Source organism: Kogia breviceps, chromosome 14, assembly GCF_026419965.1.
Source record: "Kogia breviceps isolate mKogBre1 chromosome 14, mKogBre1 haplotype 1, whole genome shotgun sequence".
NCBI classification, from domain to species: domain Eukaryota; kingdom Metazoa; phylum Chordata; class Mammalia; order Artiodactyla; family Physeteridae; genus Kogia; species Kogia breviceps.
In genome coordinates, this window is record NC_081323.1 from 6,031,339 (window position 1) to 6,048,689 (window position 17,351).

The 17,351-nt window shown below is 49.8% G+C and overlaps 2 protein-coding genes across 3 annotated transcripts in view; both read right to left on the reverse strand.

The window, feature by feature from the left end:
* Positions 1–8,289: 8,289 nt before the first annotated feature.
* On the reverse strand, positions 8,290–10,127 carry LOC131741862 (protein FAM209-like). Its single transcript, XM_059039195.2, is given in 3 exon segments — positions 8,290–8,586; positions 9,516–9,815; positions 9,817–10,127. Coding segments are annotated over 3 exon segments (774 nt in total). The 5' UTR covers positions 10,024–10,127; the 3' UTR covers positions 8,290–8,319.
* Positions 10,128–12,335: 2,208 nt separating this feature from the next.
* Positions 12,336–17,351, reverse strand: part of RTF2 (replication termination factor 2) — a 40,872-nt gene continuing 35,856 nt past the window's right edge. Inside the window, exons 6-9 of one of the 2 annotated variants that reach the window (XM_059039191.2) lie at positions 16,702–16,815; positions 13,728–13,782; positions 13,525–13,620; positions 12,336–12,715 (exon numbers count right to left, since the gene is read on the reverse strand). In XM_059039191.2, the coding sequence (XP_058895174.1) occupies positions 12,537–12,715; positions 13,525–13,620; positions 13,728–13,782; positions 16,702–16,815 (444 nt within the window). In that variant the 3' untranslated portion in view covers positions 12,336–12,536. The remainder of the gene's footprint in view (positions 12,716–13,524; positions 13,621–13,727; positions 13,783–16,701; positions 16,816–17,351) is intronic. The other variant, XM_059039192.2, reaches the window with a different exon arrangement.

Consider the following 17,351-nt stretch of genomic DNA (forward strand, 5'->3'; position numbering starts at 1 on the left):
CGAGAATGAGAAGAGCCAAAATCTATTAAAAATAGAGAATGTAAAATGTTGGGGAGAAAAAAAAAAAGAAAACTGAAAAATAAATAATAATAAAAGAAAAAAAAAAGACAAAAAAATGTTGGGGAGGAAAGCTTTTCCTCTACTCTGTTATGCTCAGTAAATAGGGGTTTATGAATTAAACTAATAAAAGATGAACAGAAGACAATTTTTACTAATACTTGTGTGCACAGGAGTTCACAGAAAAGAAGTGACAATCAAAGAAGCAGGTAGACTCAGGGGCTTACGTACCATTTTAACAAAGGAAAGAGGGTTTAGGGTTCAAGGGACAAACTGTGGGGAAGTGACTAGGAAATATATGGGGAAACTAATGGGAAACAGGACTGTTCTAGTCAGGTCTGTTTATGCAAATGCATCTTGGTTTCAACTCCCAGTCTTTTTTTTTTTTTTTTTTTTTTTTTGCGCTATGCGGGCCTCTCACTGTTATGGCCTCTCCCGTTGCAGAGCGCAGGCTCCGGACGCGCAGGCCTAGCGGCCATGGCTCACAGGCTCAGTTGCTCCGCGGCATGTGGGATCTTCCCGGACCAGGGCACGAACCCGTGTCTCCCGCATCGGCAGGCGGATTCTCAACCACTGCGCCACCAGGGAAGCCCTCAACTCCCAGTCTTTGATGATAAGAGTCACTGTTCTCCCCCTGGTGTGCGGGGAAGGGGGGGGGGCACCTTCCTCAGTGGGAAATTTATGTCCTGCTTTTAGGCAGAAAAGGGGAGGGCGGAGAACTCTTCCTGCCTCAGCTGCCTTCAGCTCAAAATAACCCTTATGCCAAAGTGGCACATTTGGGGACAGCATATCCATTAAGGACCCACTTACAACACAAATGAAGGTATAATTAAGTATGGAGGTCAGCCCTCTGAAGGAAGGGGTGGGTTTCTAGGAGAACCTCAGGGCCTTTGCACTTGCTTTTCCCATCACTGTGTCATCACCTCACACAGGTTTGTTCAAAGTGTCCTCTGAAAGGTCTTCCCTGACCATCTGGCACAAGAGACCCCTCCTCTGGAGTATTTTAGATAAATGACGGAAGGAAGGATGAGTGAGTGAAGGGGAGAGGGTGTTTCTGGAAGAACGAAGTGGCCAGAAGGCACTGGTCCAAGCGAGAGGCAACACTCCTGCAGCGTCTGCCTGACGTCTAAGTCCACACACGCTGGGGAGGGAAGGGTACTGAGCAGACTCGCGGTCTCCTCAAGTTGAAGGAATCCGGAAGTTTGCCCAATAAAGGCAGGGGCTTTCGCTTTCCTGAGGGCACCAGGAGTGACCTCAAGGCTGGGGAGGCCTCCCTCTCGCCTGCACGGGGAGCAAGGGTCTGGTGGGAGGAGGGGGAGGGGCTCGTGGTGAGACCAGGCTCTGCCCTCAGGAGCTTAGAGCCTCCCCTTTGCCTCCAGGGTGCTACATCTCCCGGGTCACCACCCTCGGGCAGGTCCCTGCTGGGCCCCCTCCCCTGGGTGTCCCTGACGCCTAGAGAATGGAAGACAGGAGAGCCTGGGCCGCAGCGGGTCCTCCCACAGCCACTGCCCCCTCCTCTCCATCACATTTCCTTTTTATGGGTTTTCCAAATGGAGGGAAATCTAATTTCTTCACCTCCTGGGGTAACGTGCTAGAGGTGTCTTCATGTCCGCACCATGGCTGAGAAGGGCTCAGGGCACCAGGAAAGGGAACTTCTGAAGCGGCAGACTCACGACTCATGCAATATAAGACGATTGTGTGTCAAAAACGTGACTCGACTCATGGGTTAAGGAGGGGCCAGTAGGACGGTACAGCAAGTTCAGAGGAGGCTTCAAAGGACCGGAAGCCGACGGGAGGACAGACAGACAGACGCAGAGCTGCACAACTAACTGCATCCCTGACTTGAGATCCACCTGCATTTTGATAAACACCGAGGCTTCGTGTATTACCCATTTTCTACAGTTTACGGAATTGTTAAGTGGCCCAAAGACAATGGAAGGCGGAGGTCACCCAGCAGGGACGCTGAAAGGTGCTTCGTCTCCCACAGGAAGCCTCATCTCCCCCCATCTGTCGTCACCATATCCCCCACCCCCAAGGGCCCCTGAGAACAGAAACCAACAAAGCCCAGATCAGGTGTGGCCCGGGCTGGGCCTTTTGGAGATACCTGGAGGATGGGTGCGTCTCTGTCCAGGGAGTCGGGCAAGGAGGGTTTCCACAGTCTCTCCACGGCCCTCATCTCTCTAGGAGGGAAACTCGAGTCCTGCCGGTGGCCTGCGAGGCACCTGCTCCCTGTGTCCCACCTCATCCCCTCCCTCACTGGGCCCCAAGAACAGGACCCCCAGCAGCTCGCCTTGAGGCCTGGCGCTCCTGCCTCAGGGCCTTTGCACTTCCCCTTCCCGTGTCCTCATCATCTCCTCGCGGGTCCTCAGGGCTGACTCCCTCCAGTAAGGGCTTCTCAGCAGCCCTTCTCCGGCCACACTAAGATCCTAAACAACCATTCACTCACTGACCCCCAAACCCTGCTCCCCTTCCTTGTTTTACCTTTCTCTGTAGTACATGGGCCCACCTGACAGCCTACATATTGGACTTACGTACGTGTTTCTTGTCTCTCCCCCAGTGGAATGCTAGCTCTGTGCCGGCAAGATGTTTGTTTGTTTTTATCTCCTCATGCCCAGAGCCTGGAACAGTGCGTAGAACAAATACTTGAATGAATGAGTGAATAATCAAACGACAAATGTTCATTGTTAACAAAAAGTAACGTTTTCATTACTACCAGTACAATGAATGCTGGTTGCTAACTGGGATAAAAGTGTTATGACAGCTACTACTTCAACTCACACGTGACTGTGATCGAGGGCCCTTGAAAACGAAATCTTCGGGAAACGAGAGCGCTGTTCCCTGTGACGGGCTTTGTCTGCCCCCTAGTGGAAATCTTCAGTAACTGCAAGCCACGCAAAGCGTTCTGAGACCGGCGTTTCGGGCAGCTGAAACGCTGTGCTGGCATCCCTGATGAGAACGCGACTCAGCACAAACCTTCTGGAGGGAAATTTAGCAATGCCTAACAAAACCACACATGCGGGGCTTCCCTGGTGGCGCAGTGGTTGAGAGTCCGCCTGCCGATGCGGGGGGCGCGGGTTCGTGCCCCCATCCGGGAGGATCCCACGTGCCGCGGAGCGGCTGGGCCCGTGAGCCATGGCCGCCAAGCCTGCGCGTCCGGAGCCTGTGCTCCGCAAGGAGAGAGGCCACAACAGTGAGAGGCCTGCGTACCGCAAAAAACAAACAAACAAACAAACAAAACCACACATGCGTTCACCCTTCTCCCCACCAAGCCCACTCCTAGAAACCTACCCTGAAGACACATCTCCAACACCATAAAAATATGTATGCACAAGGTCATTCACTGCATCATTATTCGTCATTTCAAACTACTGGAAGCTACCTGAATGCATACAAGACAGGGGCTGAACAAACACAATGGAGCACTCCGCAGCGGGAAAAAAGAATGAGAAAGACCCCCTAAGAGCCACTCTGAAGGGATTTCCAAGAACCTTCTGCTAAGTGGAAAAAGCAAAGCCCCAAATTTGGAAAGCTTGCTGCACGTCGGAAAGAAGGGGTATAACAAAATAGACACGCATCTGTTCGTTTGTGCAAGAGAAAGACAGGAAGGACAAAACAGAAACCAACGAGGCTGATCACATCACTACAGGGCTTCGTGGAGGGCAGGAGGGAGTGGGATCCGGGTCGCCGGAATGAGGAACGAGAGGCAGTTCCCTGGGTGTATCTTCTTCTAAATCTTTGACTCTTAGTGGAAAAGCCAAAACATGCATTTCCCATGTGACCCAGCGACCGCAACCCCGGGCATTTATACCAGAAAGATGAAAATGCGTGTTCATGTAAAAACCTGCACACGATTCTTTGTAGCAGCTCTGTAATTATAACTGAAACCTACAAGAGACCAAAACTTCCCCCGCACCGCAGGCAGAGGGTTCCACCGACTCAGCAGCAGACAGGCATGAAGTGCTGGCACATGAGACTACCTGGATAGATCTGGAGGGCCTTATGTCGAGTGAAAGAAGCCAGCCTCACAGGTCACACACTGTAGGGGACTTCCCTGGCAGTCCAGTGGTTAAGACTCTGAGCTCCCAATGCAGGGGGCTCGGGTTCGATCCCTGGTCGGGGAACTAGATAGATCCTGCACACCGCAACTAAGAGCCCACATGCTGCAACTCAGAAGCTTGCGTGCCGCAACTAAGAACCGGTGCAGCTAAATAAATACATAAATATTTTTTTTTTAAAAAAGGTCACACACTGTATGATTTCATTCATATAACATTCTTGTAAGGACAAAAATCACAGAGATGGGGACTTCCCTGGTGGTGCAGTGGTTAAGAATCCATCTGCCGATGCAGGAGACACGGGTTCAATCCCTGGTCTGGGAAGATCCCACATGCGCGAAGCAACTAAGCCCGCGAGCCACGACTACTGAGCCCACAAGCCACAATTACTGAAGCCCCCGTGCCTAGAGCCCGTGCTTCACAACAAGAGAAGCCACCGCAGTGAGAAGCCCGCGCACCACAATGAAGAGCAGCCCCCGCTCGCTGCAACTAGAGGAAGCCCGCGTGGAGCAACGAAGACCCAACACAGCCAAAAATAAATATAAAATAATAAATAAAATTTTAAAAACATCACAGAGATGGAAACTGATTGGTGGGGGTCTCTGCTGGGATGGTGGAGTGGTGGGCCCAGGCCTCCACCCCTGGGATAAAGCAACACAGAACTCCACACACACATTGTTGCAATGTCAGTCTCCTGGTTTTGTGACTGTACGCAAGTTACTTAAGATGTAACCAATGCGGAAAACTAGGCCAAGCAAATAAGGAGATACTCTGCTACTTTTGCAACTTCCTGTGAACCTACAAATTTCAAAATAAAATGTTAGAGAATATGATTCTGGGTCAAACATGCCCGGGTTGGGGGAGGTTTGGTCCCCGAGCCAACACTTTGTAACCTCTGGTTTCAAGGAGCAGGGTATCCCTGTTGGTGATCCTCTGCCAATATTCCTTTGGTCCCATTCCCCTGGTTCAGAGGCTGGTGACTAGGCCAGAGCAAGCGTGGATGTGTCATCTGAGGCATCAGAAACAGCAGATGGAAAGAGTTTGTGTGCGTGTGTGTGTGTGTGTGTGTGTGTGTGTGTGTGTGTGTGCTGTATTGATTTTCTACTGCTGTGTAATTAACTACCACAAAGCCACTTGGTGGCTTCAAACAACACACATTTCTTATCTCACAGTTTCTGTGGGTTGGGAGTCTATGTTCTGGTAGGTGGGCTCATATGCTCAGGGTCTCACCAGACTGGGATCCCCTCTGACTCGGGGGGCTCTTCCAGGTCACTGGGTGCTGGTAGAGCCCATGTCCTTGCAGTTGTATGGCTGAGATTCCGGGTTTCTTTTCTAGCTGTTGACTGGAGACCATTCTCAGATCCTCAAGGCTGCCCTCACGTCCCTGCCCCACGACCCATCACCTCGCATATGGCAGCGGCCTCTTCAGGCCCCCAGGAGAGGGTCTTGGCTACGAATTCTGCCAACCACCGGAGTGAACCTCCTCTGACAGAGACAGCAGCTGTAGACAACTACGGCGGCTACGATTCGCTGAGTCACTGCGGAGGCGGTAACACTGGGGTTTGAGCTGACACTGGAACAACGGAGGTGAGCAGCTTTGTGGAGCTCTGGCTTCTCCATCTGTATCTGACGCATTTGTGCCTGAAAATATTGCATGAAATGGACTGGGGTGAGGAAACACTTGTTTTCCAGGCAACGCCGAGGTCTGCAAAGCTCTGCGTTAGGGCGAGGCAAAGACCCGGGACACTATTTTATGGCAATTGCTAAATCCAATTGTACAGCCGATTTCGTTCTCATTTATGTCCTCGATGGATTTGCTAGAAGGCATTTTGATGTTTTGCTCTTTCTTAGGATTCCCATCATTAGCTGGTAGTGACCCGGACAAAACTAGACACAAAAATATGATATGAAATTACATTTTTGCCTATCAGACAAAGAGGGGATATTTGTGAAGGTTACTGAATACATTGGTTCTCAATGAACACCTTTTCTGGTTGTTAACATATAAATAAGATTAGCATAGGGCTTCCCTGGTGGCGCAGTGGTTGAGAGTCTGCCTGCCGATGCGGGGGACGCGGGTTCGTGCCCCGGTCCGGGAAGATCCCACGTGCCGCGGAGCGGCTGGGCCCGTGAGCCATGGCCGCTGCGCCTGCGCGTCCGGAGCCTGTGCTCCGCAACGGGAGAGGCCACAGCAGTGAGAGGCCCGCGTAACGCAAAAAAAAAAAAAAAAAAAAAAAAAAAAGTAAAGATTAGCATAAACTAGGATTGGCAAACTTTTCCTGTAAAGGCTAGTTAGTAAATATTTTCAGCTTTGGGGCCATAATGGTTTCCGTGCCGTAATTCAACTCTGCCACAGAGCACAAAAGCAACCATAGAAAATATGTAAATGGGTGCAGCTGTGTTCCAATAAAAATTTATTTATGGTCACTGAAATGTGAATTTCATGAAATTTTTTTTTTTTGGGGGCCTCACCTCGTGGCTTGCCGATCTTAGTTCCCTGACCAGGGATCGAACCCAGGCCTTTGGCAGTGAAAGTGCCAAGTCCTAATCACTGGACCACCAGGGAATTCCCGAATTTCATGTAATTTTCATGTCATGAAATAACAATTCATCATTTTGAGTTTTTTCAACCATTTAAAAGTATAAAAACCATTATTAGTTCCTGGGCTGTACAAAAACAGGCAGTGGGCTGATCTGGCCTGTGAGCCATGGTTTGGCAACCTTTACATTATCTCTATTCTAATCTAAAATGTGCCCCATGTTGACATCACAGGTTAAAACCAAAGTCTTTTTTCCTTATCTGCATTTCTTCAGAATGTGCTGTGAAAATAACTCACATAGTCCCAGTTGCTTGAAAACACCCAGAAAGAGTACAGAAGGCACAAAGGAGGCGTCTCAGCTCCTTCCAGTTCTTCCACATCCTGCAAGTTGAAGTTTCGGCAGAAAGTAAAGGGTTCAGGGACCACTTTCCAAAGGTAGCGTCACAATTACGAGAGGGGAGGAGATGGCCGGCTCTGATCTGAGGTCTCTTCCCGAACACGTATGTGTGATTGATCCTGAGGACTGTGACCCCACGATGAGGATGAACTCTTGGAACTCTTTGTGGCTGGGAAGGAAGGTGATGGAGAGGCAAGCCCACTGTAATTTGGACTGAAGTAGAAATAAGGGAATTTCCATGGTCTCGCACAGCCGGTGTCTCTGCCCAGGCCTGCACCTGCAGGTCTTTTTTTTTTTTTTTTTTAAAGATTTTTTTAAAAGACTTTATTGAATTTGTTACAATATTGCTTCTGTTTTATGTTTTGTTTTTTTGCCACTAGGTGCCTGTGGGATCTTAGCTCCCTGACCAGGGATCAAACCCACACCCCCTGCACTGGAAGGTGAAGTCTTAACCCCTGGACTGCCAGGGAAGTCCCTGCACGTCTCTCAAACCACCAGGCTGGCCTAGATTAGGGGTCATGAGCTAACAGAACAGCCTGGAGTAAGTATAGTTTCCATTAGCCATACAGACATGCCAAAATACCCATATTTTAAGTAAGTGTTATAAAGAATATTCACATTGACCAATTTGGGAACCCCTGGTTAGCTCATCTATATCCAAATTACATTAAAAACATGGTTTGATTCTCCGTTTTTCTGAATCCACTCAGACACATGTAACTGTTAGTTTCGTAGTAGAAAAGACAACACATGGGACCCATGAGACAGAAAGAGTAAGACGACTTTTCTGGTGGAAAGAAAATGAAATGATTCTAGAATCCACCATCCCCTTGACACACACACCTCCTAACAATCATTTTTATCATTTTAAAACCTATAAAGTTGTCCTTTGTAATATAATAAATCATAAAGATAAAAAAGGTTCTGTCTTTTGCAAAAATAGCTATTATGCAAATAATATCAGCATCTCACCCCAAACTTCCCAAGCCTTATTCTACAAGGGCCACGGCACAGTGGTCAAGAATGTCACCCTACACTAATGTCACTGTCCATGCACTTCTCACCACCCTCAGCTCTAGAGGAAGTGAGGAAGGCAAAAACAAAACAATAACTGCTATGGCTACTGGCCTCACGCTTTTTTCAAGCTTAAAAAAAGAGAAAGGAAAAAGATCCCCAATTCGAGAATTCTTTTTCTTCAGAATAGTTTTATTAGTTTGCATACGGTTTGTCAACACTCAAATTTTTCTCTCCTACTGTGACACACGAACCGTCACTCGGAGTCTTCTTCGCTCCATATCTCATATATTGTAATATTATTGTGTGGGTCTGCAGGCACCTCTGAGTTCTGAAGCTTGAGGTTACCGCCGGTTGCCATGGCGGCTTTCAGATTCTGCACCTTGGACATGAATTTCACAAGGTCCATCTCGAGCTGGGTTAAGGTATTGAATGCATAGTCTTTGTTGGGGGAAGCATTTTGATTTTTCTTTACTGGAGAGCGAAATGAACAGCCTCGAAGGGCAGGAGGAGTCTTCTGCTCCTGTCAAGAAAGATATTCAGGGTGAATAATACTGTTGACGTTGCTGGTTTTGACACAATTCTGAGAGAGCTGGGCTCACCTAAGAGAAGTTGGCTCTAGCATTGATCTAGCCCAGGGATTGGCAAACGGTGGCCAAATCCGGCCCACTAGCTGCTTTTGTTAATAGTTTTACTGGAACACAGCCAGGCTCGTTCATTTGCATACTGTCTATGGCTGCTTTCATGCTCAAACGGCAGAGCTGAGTCCTTGCAACAGAGACCGAGTGGGCTGCACAGCTGAAAATATCAACTATCTGGCCTTTTTCAGAAAAGGTTTGCCAACCGCTGCTCCCATCAGTTTGGACACAGAATCCTGAAGCGGTGGGTTTGTCCAGGAGCGAACATGCTGCCGTATTTCTCTCCCTTCCCCTTCTCAGAGCTGTTCAGCCACTTTATGGACAGGCTGTTACCTCCTGACACCTCTGACCCTTTACGACAGGTCTTTTCCTTTACCTGGGATAATGATACCATTTCCATTCAGTTCAGCAACTTGTAATGATTCAAACGCTAGGGAAATTAAAAATCAGAGGCGGTGAATCTGCCTCCATAAGTAATGTTGACCTGAAACACGCCAAGTTCTTGAATCTCTCCTCAATTTGAAAAATCTGATTTAACAGGATAAATATTGAGCCAAGGTTTCAGTTGCCCAGTAAACAGAAGGTGGTCTTCAACTATGAGACCCCCACCTCTGTGAGTTAGGATCTACCGTCCTCCCTAAGGACACGTCGGGAAATGAGTTAGCCAACGTTTCTCAGGACCAGAAGTAGGTACTCTGTATTCAAACCCGTTGTACTTAACGGTCTTGCCTGTAACAACCAGAGCATGTATTCCTCTGAGTCTGAGCTTTCTGAGATGGAATCAATGTGGTGTGAAAAACGGAGCCATCCTTACCTTACCCTTCTCACTATCTCCTCGAAACTTTAGCATCACATACAGCGCGACAACAAAAATAAGCCAGAGCCACTTGCTCCCAAGCCAGCCTTGGGCATGCTCTGGGAGATTCTGCCGAATTCGAAAGTGCCCTCCGCAAGGCACCTTCCCTTGGGGTTCTCTGACTTCCGTTCTCCGAGAAGAAAACATAAAGGCATAGCCGCAGGAGAGGCACAGAGGAAAGAACAAGAACCATTTCAGCGTCCGCATGGTGGGCAGAGATGGGGGACAAAGTGGCTCATGGTGTGTTGGTCTGCCCTTTACACCCAGAGACTGGGGACCAGGGCTGGGCTGGGCGGTTGGTGATGTCACAGAGGCCCTGAGCCAGAACCAGCTCGGGCCATTGTGATGACTTCAGGGCGGAGGATAAAGAGGCTCGCAGGGGTCACCTGGGAGTAGGGCTTAAAGGGAAATGGCGAAATTTCCAGCGGGCAATAAAAAGAGAGGTGGGGGGGTGACCGAAGGCCATCTCCTTGCCAGTATGTTCTTTCTGACCCTCATGCTCTACTGGGAGAGTCCATCTATTTTTGTTTTTCTATTTGATAACTGCAGACGCTGTGGTGAGCAGAGCAGCCCGGGAATGTGCCCCTGTGGAGCTGAGAGCCTAGTGGGAAAGAAGGATATTAAACCAGAGGCTAAAAAAAAAAAAAACCAACCAAAAAAACAGAGGCTATAGACTAAGAGCCACTGAGGTACTTTGGCCTACATTGTTTCTGAAAATGATTATTTGCCAATATTTAAATGTCGGTGGGGGGAGGGCTTCACTTAAAAAGGCCAGATTTCAAAGGAAACTAAGTTTCCTTTGAAAAGCATGGACCATCTGGTAACACAGGGGCCCCTCTCTGCTGGAGCTGAGCAGCAACCGCCCCTCTAGGTGGCCATGTTTTCTCCGCAGTCCCCACCACTCCCTATCGCCTCAGTTACGTTCATTGACTTCACCTGAGTGTGCAATGCCTGAGTTAATTAAGAGTATCATTTATTTCATTAAAATTGTGCTAAGGGGACTTCCCTAGTGGTCCAGTGGTTAAGACTGCATGCTCCCAATACAGAAGGCACGGGTTCGACCCCTGGCTGGGGAACTAAGATCCTGCATGCTGCATGGTGTGGCGAAAAAAGAAAAAAATAACACCTGTGATAAGAATAGAGAGCTTTAAGAGAACACAAGGGGGCAGCTCTAGGTTGGTTCAGGCAGGAAGGCTTTCCTGAAAACGACATTCAGGTAGAATGTGAGGGATGATCAGGGGGAGGCTGGATAAAATGGGGAAGTCGCTGACATCCAGGCAGGTGTGAAGACTCTGAAGCGAGAGGGACACAGCCTGCAGGGCGACAGAGGCTGCCGCCAGGAGTATAGCCGGGGCTCACTGGTCAGTGCACTGGAAACCATCAGTTTCTGAAAATGACATCAAACAAAAAGTCCTGACTAATGGAACGCAGGGCTTGTACCTGTTCCGCTGGGTCACCTGATTCACACTTACTCCCGGGGAATAAAGCCTTCTGCTGGATATAACCAGGGGTCCACTGGGTGCCTGCACTGTGCCTCTAACTGTGTTGAGTGATGAAGTTCTGTGAGACGGTGTGAAACCAGGAGGGGAGACGGAGAGTGGGATCCAGAGGCACAGACCGCCCTGGGGCACATGCTCCCCCAGCTTGGGGTGGGCAGGCAGGGCGCCCTGCCGAGAGCATCTGTGCAGGGCTTACGGGGGCGCGAGGTCCAAGGGTCGATTAGGAAATAGGCACAGCTATTATAACCAGACTTACCTGTATGTAAAGGTATGTAAATGCTGATCTGGGAAAGAAAACAGATAATCTTCAGGTTTGTTCTGGAAAAGTCCACAACAGAAGTTCACCGATGTTAATATCATTCTGATGAAACTCCTCTATATTCACAATGTCAGCACATCCTTGGGCCCAACTCCCCAGCCTGCCGAGGTGCAGGGCCTGGGCCGGGGCGGCCTGCCGAGGTGCAGGGCCGGGGCCGGGGCGGCCTGCCGAGGTGCAGGGCCGGGGCCGGAGCGGCCTGCCGAGGTGCAGGGCCGGGGGACGGAGCGGGCTGCGTTCGGCTCTCCACCCGCCCCCCAGAATCCTCCCCCCGCTGAGGCCGCCCCTCCCGCCTCCCACCTTCCTCTCCCAGCTCCTCTGCCTGCTTTTTAAAAAAACGTATTTTACATAAGCGCAGCCGACTTACAACGTCGTCTCCTCTGCCTGCTTTTTCATGGGAACCGGGGCCCTGGATCTGGTATAAAGAACCATCTGAACGACACAACTGTCTCCAGAAAGGCAGTGTTGAACCTGGATGTTCCTGATTCTTAGTCTCACAGGAGACTTTCATTGATTACTCACTTCAACATACTTTATGGATAAGATACACCAATTTTATGCACAGTTTCCCCCTTTTATAATCTTCTGCTGAGAGAGAAAGTGGAATTGACATGATGTCATAGAACTACAATCGCTATCAGTGCAATGGCCGCGATTTTCTTACTCAACGTTCGGGGAAGAAAGAAGAAAAATACAGAGATGAGAGCAAGAGCGGACTTCAGACTTTCGCACAAAATCATCAGTGCCAACTAAATCTCCTCTCTCATCAAGGCGATCCGCAAGGAAGCCCCCTCAGTCCCCTCCCCGGCGCGCGCCGAGACGACCCCTCCTACAGCCCTGCAGGCGGAACGCACTTCAAACTCGTCCTTCCTCAAGTTCGGTTTCACTTGGCTTGTTTAATTAATTAACCAACGCGAGCAAAACCATGAGAATCTGAGTCAAAATGAGCCAACCACATACCCGTGAGGACTCTGGCGTCTTTAATTATTTTAAGCATAAATAGTGCGGCCAGCGTGCTTTTGGCCGTGGGCAGGTCCACGCGCACTGGGGGAGGAGGTGAGCGGAGAGGGTGGCGGGGTGGGGCCGGCAGGGCCACCGAGCCCCCGTCCTGCCCTGCCCCGCCGGCTCTGAGCTCTGGGCTGTGCCAAGGCCACGGCCCGGGCCTCAGAAGCAGTAGGACGTGTGGGTGACCCAGTGGGCTGACTCCTCCTTGGAGCGCTTGGCGGAGCTGTGGGTCGTGAAAAGGGACTTGTAAGCTTCTGACTCTCCGCTGTCGGCGATGGACCTCTTCACGGCTCCACACGGAGGCTTCCCAGCTTTTCCAGAAGAGCTCCCGTGCGCTGCTGGAAAAATGAAAAGCCCAAAACTTTAAAGCTGGGACTACAGATCATTCCAAACGTCACGTACTAAAAAGTTCATTAATCCCAGGAATTTCCCTCCTGCTTTCTGGGGATGAATGTTGAAATACATTATCTCAATCGCCAAGTCCTAAAAGCAAATGAAGCGACTGCATTTAAAATCACACTCATCACTACTTGCTATATACTCTCGGCACTGGTCCCAGCTCTGGGATGACGTACATGAGATGCCGAGGCCAGGTGGCCGAGGTGTGTGTCTGGGGGACTGGAACCCATGAAGACTCTGGAGGACGATTACACCACAGGATTACACACTCCTTTACCTCATCAATCTGTGCTTTTCTTCTTTGTGAAATGAATACTGTTTTCTTTGCTAAAGGTAGTGAGTTTCGGGAGAAAGGCACTAAATCCTGGACCATCCAGCAAACAGAATGGCTCTCCGTCAAGAGCAGGTGGAGGAAGGCCGGCTCGAATGCACACGTGGTGCAAGGCAAGCCCCAGCCTTAAATTAGGGAATACCCGAGTCAGGCCTTGGCACCCCTTCTTAGCCTGGCCCCAGGTGCAGACTCCACAGGAAGACCGGCATTTGTGCCCACACCCCTTCCGTCCCGAGAGGGCTCCTGCTCTAAGGTGAATCAACTGTTTCTTAGTTACCCGCCAAGAGAGCTCAGTGAACTATTTAGAGACACCACGAGGACGAGCTTGAGTTCTCGAATTCATGCCAGCAAAACCGTGACGCACCCACGCAGGTTCCCAGCGGCCTAGGGGCCCACTGCCGTCTCCACAGGACCCACCTGCACTTCTGGGAGCCGAGGTGGCTTTCTTCTCTTGAGAATCAAGGCTGGTTTCTTCAGGCTTCCCTGTCTTCATTTTTGATGGTCCTGGGGCTTCTGTGAAAGAACAAAGTAAGCAAAACAAAACAACATCAGGAACTTATTTAGGAAACAAGCCTATGGCCTTATTTTTGCTAAAATAAGGACCTCTTTTAGCATCTTACCTTCACTGACATCTGATTTTGAGAGAGACTCTGCCTCTTTGGGTTTCTTTGTTTTCTGTGAAAAGAAAGGGGAGGGTGGACACGTGCTCAGATTCACTGATTTCGGTGTGTGGCCCCCGCCGGTCCGGGAGCCCAATGAGAGGCCAACACGGGTCACTCAGGGCAGGGCTCCCGGAGAAGAGGACTCTGATCCTCTGCCCTGAACCTCGGGCCTCCCCACGTCGTTTCCAGTTGTGCCCTCTTGCCTCACGTGACATCCATCCGTAGAGACTGCTCAGCTGTAGAGTTATGTTCCAAAACCACATCCTCAAAAAATCTAAATGCGGAGGACAGGTTTCAGTGGTGACAGTCAGTGTTAATGGTGGCGACCGCACACAAAAGAGCAGTTAGCTGGATAATAACGGAAGTCCAGCCGCTGCTGAATCTTAACCTTTCCAGGAAGACTTCTTCAAAGTTGTCCAACTGCTTTGACATCTGTGTAGTTAACTGTAAGGACTTGAGGCCTGTACTAAAGAACACTTGAGCCAATTCTCCTCAAATCTCCTCTGGATTACTTCTGTTAGAATTCTGTCGCTCATAATAGTTAAATTGGTCAGCAAAAATTTAAGAAATGAAACAAACCATTCTAAAACCACACAGCTGATTACATCACAGAAAGGACAAACAGGACTTATGTTCACTCAGAGAATTTACTTTAAACATGCCATTTTCCTAAGCATGCAAAAGGTGGCGTTAAAGATACACAGCCTAAACGTTTCAGAAGGCTCCCATCACTAGAAAACGTCAGACCTCGCTCAGGCAGTGGCCCTGAACCTGTAATATATACATGCTACGTGATCTATTACACTTGCATAAAACATAAACACGACTTGTTCATTTCACACATGGAAGACGTGCATTCAAATTTGTGAGGGTAACACCTCATCCTTCAAAAAAAAAAATGCAGAAAACTGCTAATTTCTAAGCCCTCCATTCACAGCTGAGGTTGTCTGAAAAGCACGAGCAATGAGGCCTTAGACAGGAAATGCTATGCCCTGTCTCCAGCTGCGGGTATATTGGGGAAATATTTTGGTTTCCTGGTAGCCGTCTCTAGGAAGCATTCCCAGAAGGTCCGGGGAGTATTCTGCCGAGAGGGGCATGTTAGTTCCACCGGGCTTTGAACAACTTGGCAGGAAGCCCGGGACAGAGGAGACAACTCACTAAAAAGTAAGAGAAGGCTAATGACCACACCAATGTCTCTAGGAGCTTCTGTTAAAATACAATTTTTCCCTTTTGTGCTTCTTAAAAACTGAACTTGATCAATAGTAGCAACAAAGAACAAGCAGATCCTTTTTGGTAAATGTCATCAAAAATATCTCAAACTTCTATTCTCTTCTAAACCCGAACTCACCCCTGTAAATGACAGAGTGTCTCTTTATTTCTCATGAATACTGTAATAACCTCACACAAGACTGCTTCATGGAGTACTTCTACTGGCATTCGATCACAAAAGCTGCGCACAATTCCTTGTACTACAGAACCATTCACACGCATTATTTGTTTTCTACCTAAGTGAAGCTCTCAAAGGAGGAAATGCCAGTGGTTTGGCTCTTTCTGAGAATTCTGGACCCATACACAATAACAATACTGCTATCATATTCTCAGCTTTTTAAAGCCTCATAACCATGAATTATGTATTATTCCAGGGTGATACGGTCTTGTACTTTCCTCTATTATGATTTAAAAAAATGAAAAACCTGAAAAATCTTTAATTATTACATCACTGGTAAATGCACACGCCAGTAGCACAAAGCCAGGCAGGCTATTTCTCTTCACAATTTTATGTCCTCAGGATACTGAAACTAATTTTCTAATACTTTAGGCATTCTTTTGCCTTAGTTCTGATGATGATATGAAGTTTCTCCCACATTTACCCTGAACCCTTTTTTTTTTTTTTAAAGAATGAAGAAAAGACCACGGCTATCATCTGTAAGTACTCAAGAAATAACAAAATTTACTACTGGATCCAGAGTCGATGACACACTGAATGATTTCTTAGCTGATCAACTGTTTTGAGCCTGCTCATCACATCAGATCATTAAGCATGGATCCCACTGCTTATGGAAGGTGGTTCTAAACCTGGGGCGCAAAGCAAAGCCTTCACCCCAGCACCCCAGACCCAGAGCGCCGGGCATCAGCAAGCATCGCCAGGGCGCCACTCAAGACCGGGGCTGGGGGAGGCTCAGGACGGCCAGGCGGCGGCTTCCACGGGGGGAAGGCTGCTTGTCTCCTTGTTCCAGGGAGTGCAGGGAGGGGGTGCGCGCGCGTGCGTGCGTGTGCATGTGTCTGCGTGTGCGCGCGCGTTTGCATGCATGTGCGTGTCTGCATATGTGCGCGCGTGTCTGCATGTGTGTGTCTGCATGTGTCTGCGTGTGGCCGCGTGTGTGTGCGCATCTGCATCTGCACTCCCAGGAGTGGGTGGGAAGCGCAGGCCCCGGGCTCCCCCCAGATCTCTCGGACGTTCAAACCTGGGCGGCACAGGCTCTCCAGAGGTGCTGGGGGTGGTGACTTTCACTCCTCCTCCGTTTTACAAGGTGTGACACCAAGCCTCTTTACACTCAGTGCCCGCGCAGCAATCGTGGTGGCCGTCTTGCCCCCCGGACGCACTTCACAGGCCTGAGCTTTTTCACCCTCCTGCCCACAGCCACCCCCGCCGCAGGTGGCGTGACCCCCGCCCCCCTTCACCGATGAGGCAGCCGAGCGCAGAGCAGACCACTGAGCCCGACCCAGCGAAGCCGCCTGGAATCTCCTAGCGCCCGGGCCCGCCTGGTCATAAAAACCGCCTCGATCGCGGCAAACCCCGAACCAGCGCCAGCAGCACAGCTGGTGGGTTTGCAATGGGCTCTGGAGCAGAGGCCGCGGCTGGGCAGGGCCTGCAGACTTGACTTGCACCCAAACTCAGGAAGGTGAGGAACCGAGCCCAGGACTCTGGTACCTTTCCCAGCTTGGCTCGCAGCCTCCTCCCCTCCATCCTTCTCTTCAGCGTTTCCACATCCTCCTTGGTGCCATTGAGCACGATGACGTCGTCCTCCTGGAAGGCAGCCCCACACTGAAGGGGACGAAAGAGAGAAGACGACAGATTCCATCACCACGCGGAAGGCAGCTACCCTCAGGCCCTCACTCTTAACCCAACCACTGGTCCTCAAGTTCTTGGCAAATTCCTGTTGTTTCCCTGCCTGCACCTTGGCTTGGCCAGTTTTTGACCCTGAGCCCTGCTTGAGAAAGTTTCTGTGTACAGTTAGCATAGCAGGCCTGCCTGCCAGACTGGCCCTGGCTGGTGTCTAGGAACTTGGATTTCTGCAGGGTTCCTCCCACTTCCTAATTGTGTTAGGCTTCTTTGCTTACAGGCCTCCCCACTGGACCCGACCTCCAGGGGCCCCATGCAAAGACCCAAGCACAGGGTGGACGGTTAGGAAATGTCTGTTGACGGAATCATTAGCAATACTTATTGAGCACCTACTGCTGGCTCATCTCATGGGGACCGACTTAAGAAGAGCCTGTGAGACCCACACACAGCTGAGCCAAGGCTAAAAGGAGAGGCTGGGGGATCTCACATCCCAGACAGAGGTTTGCAACCTTGACCTT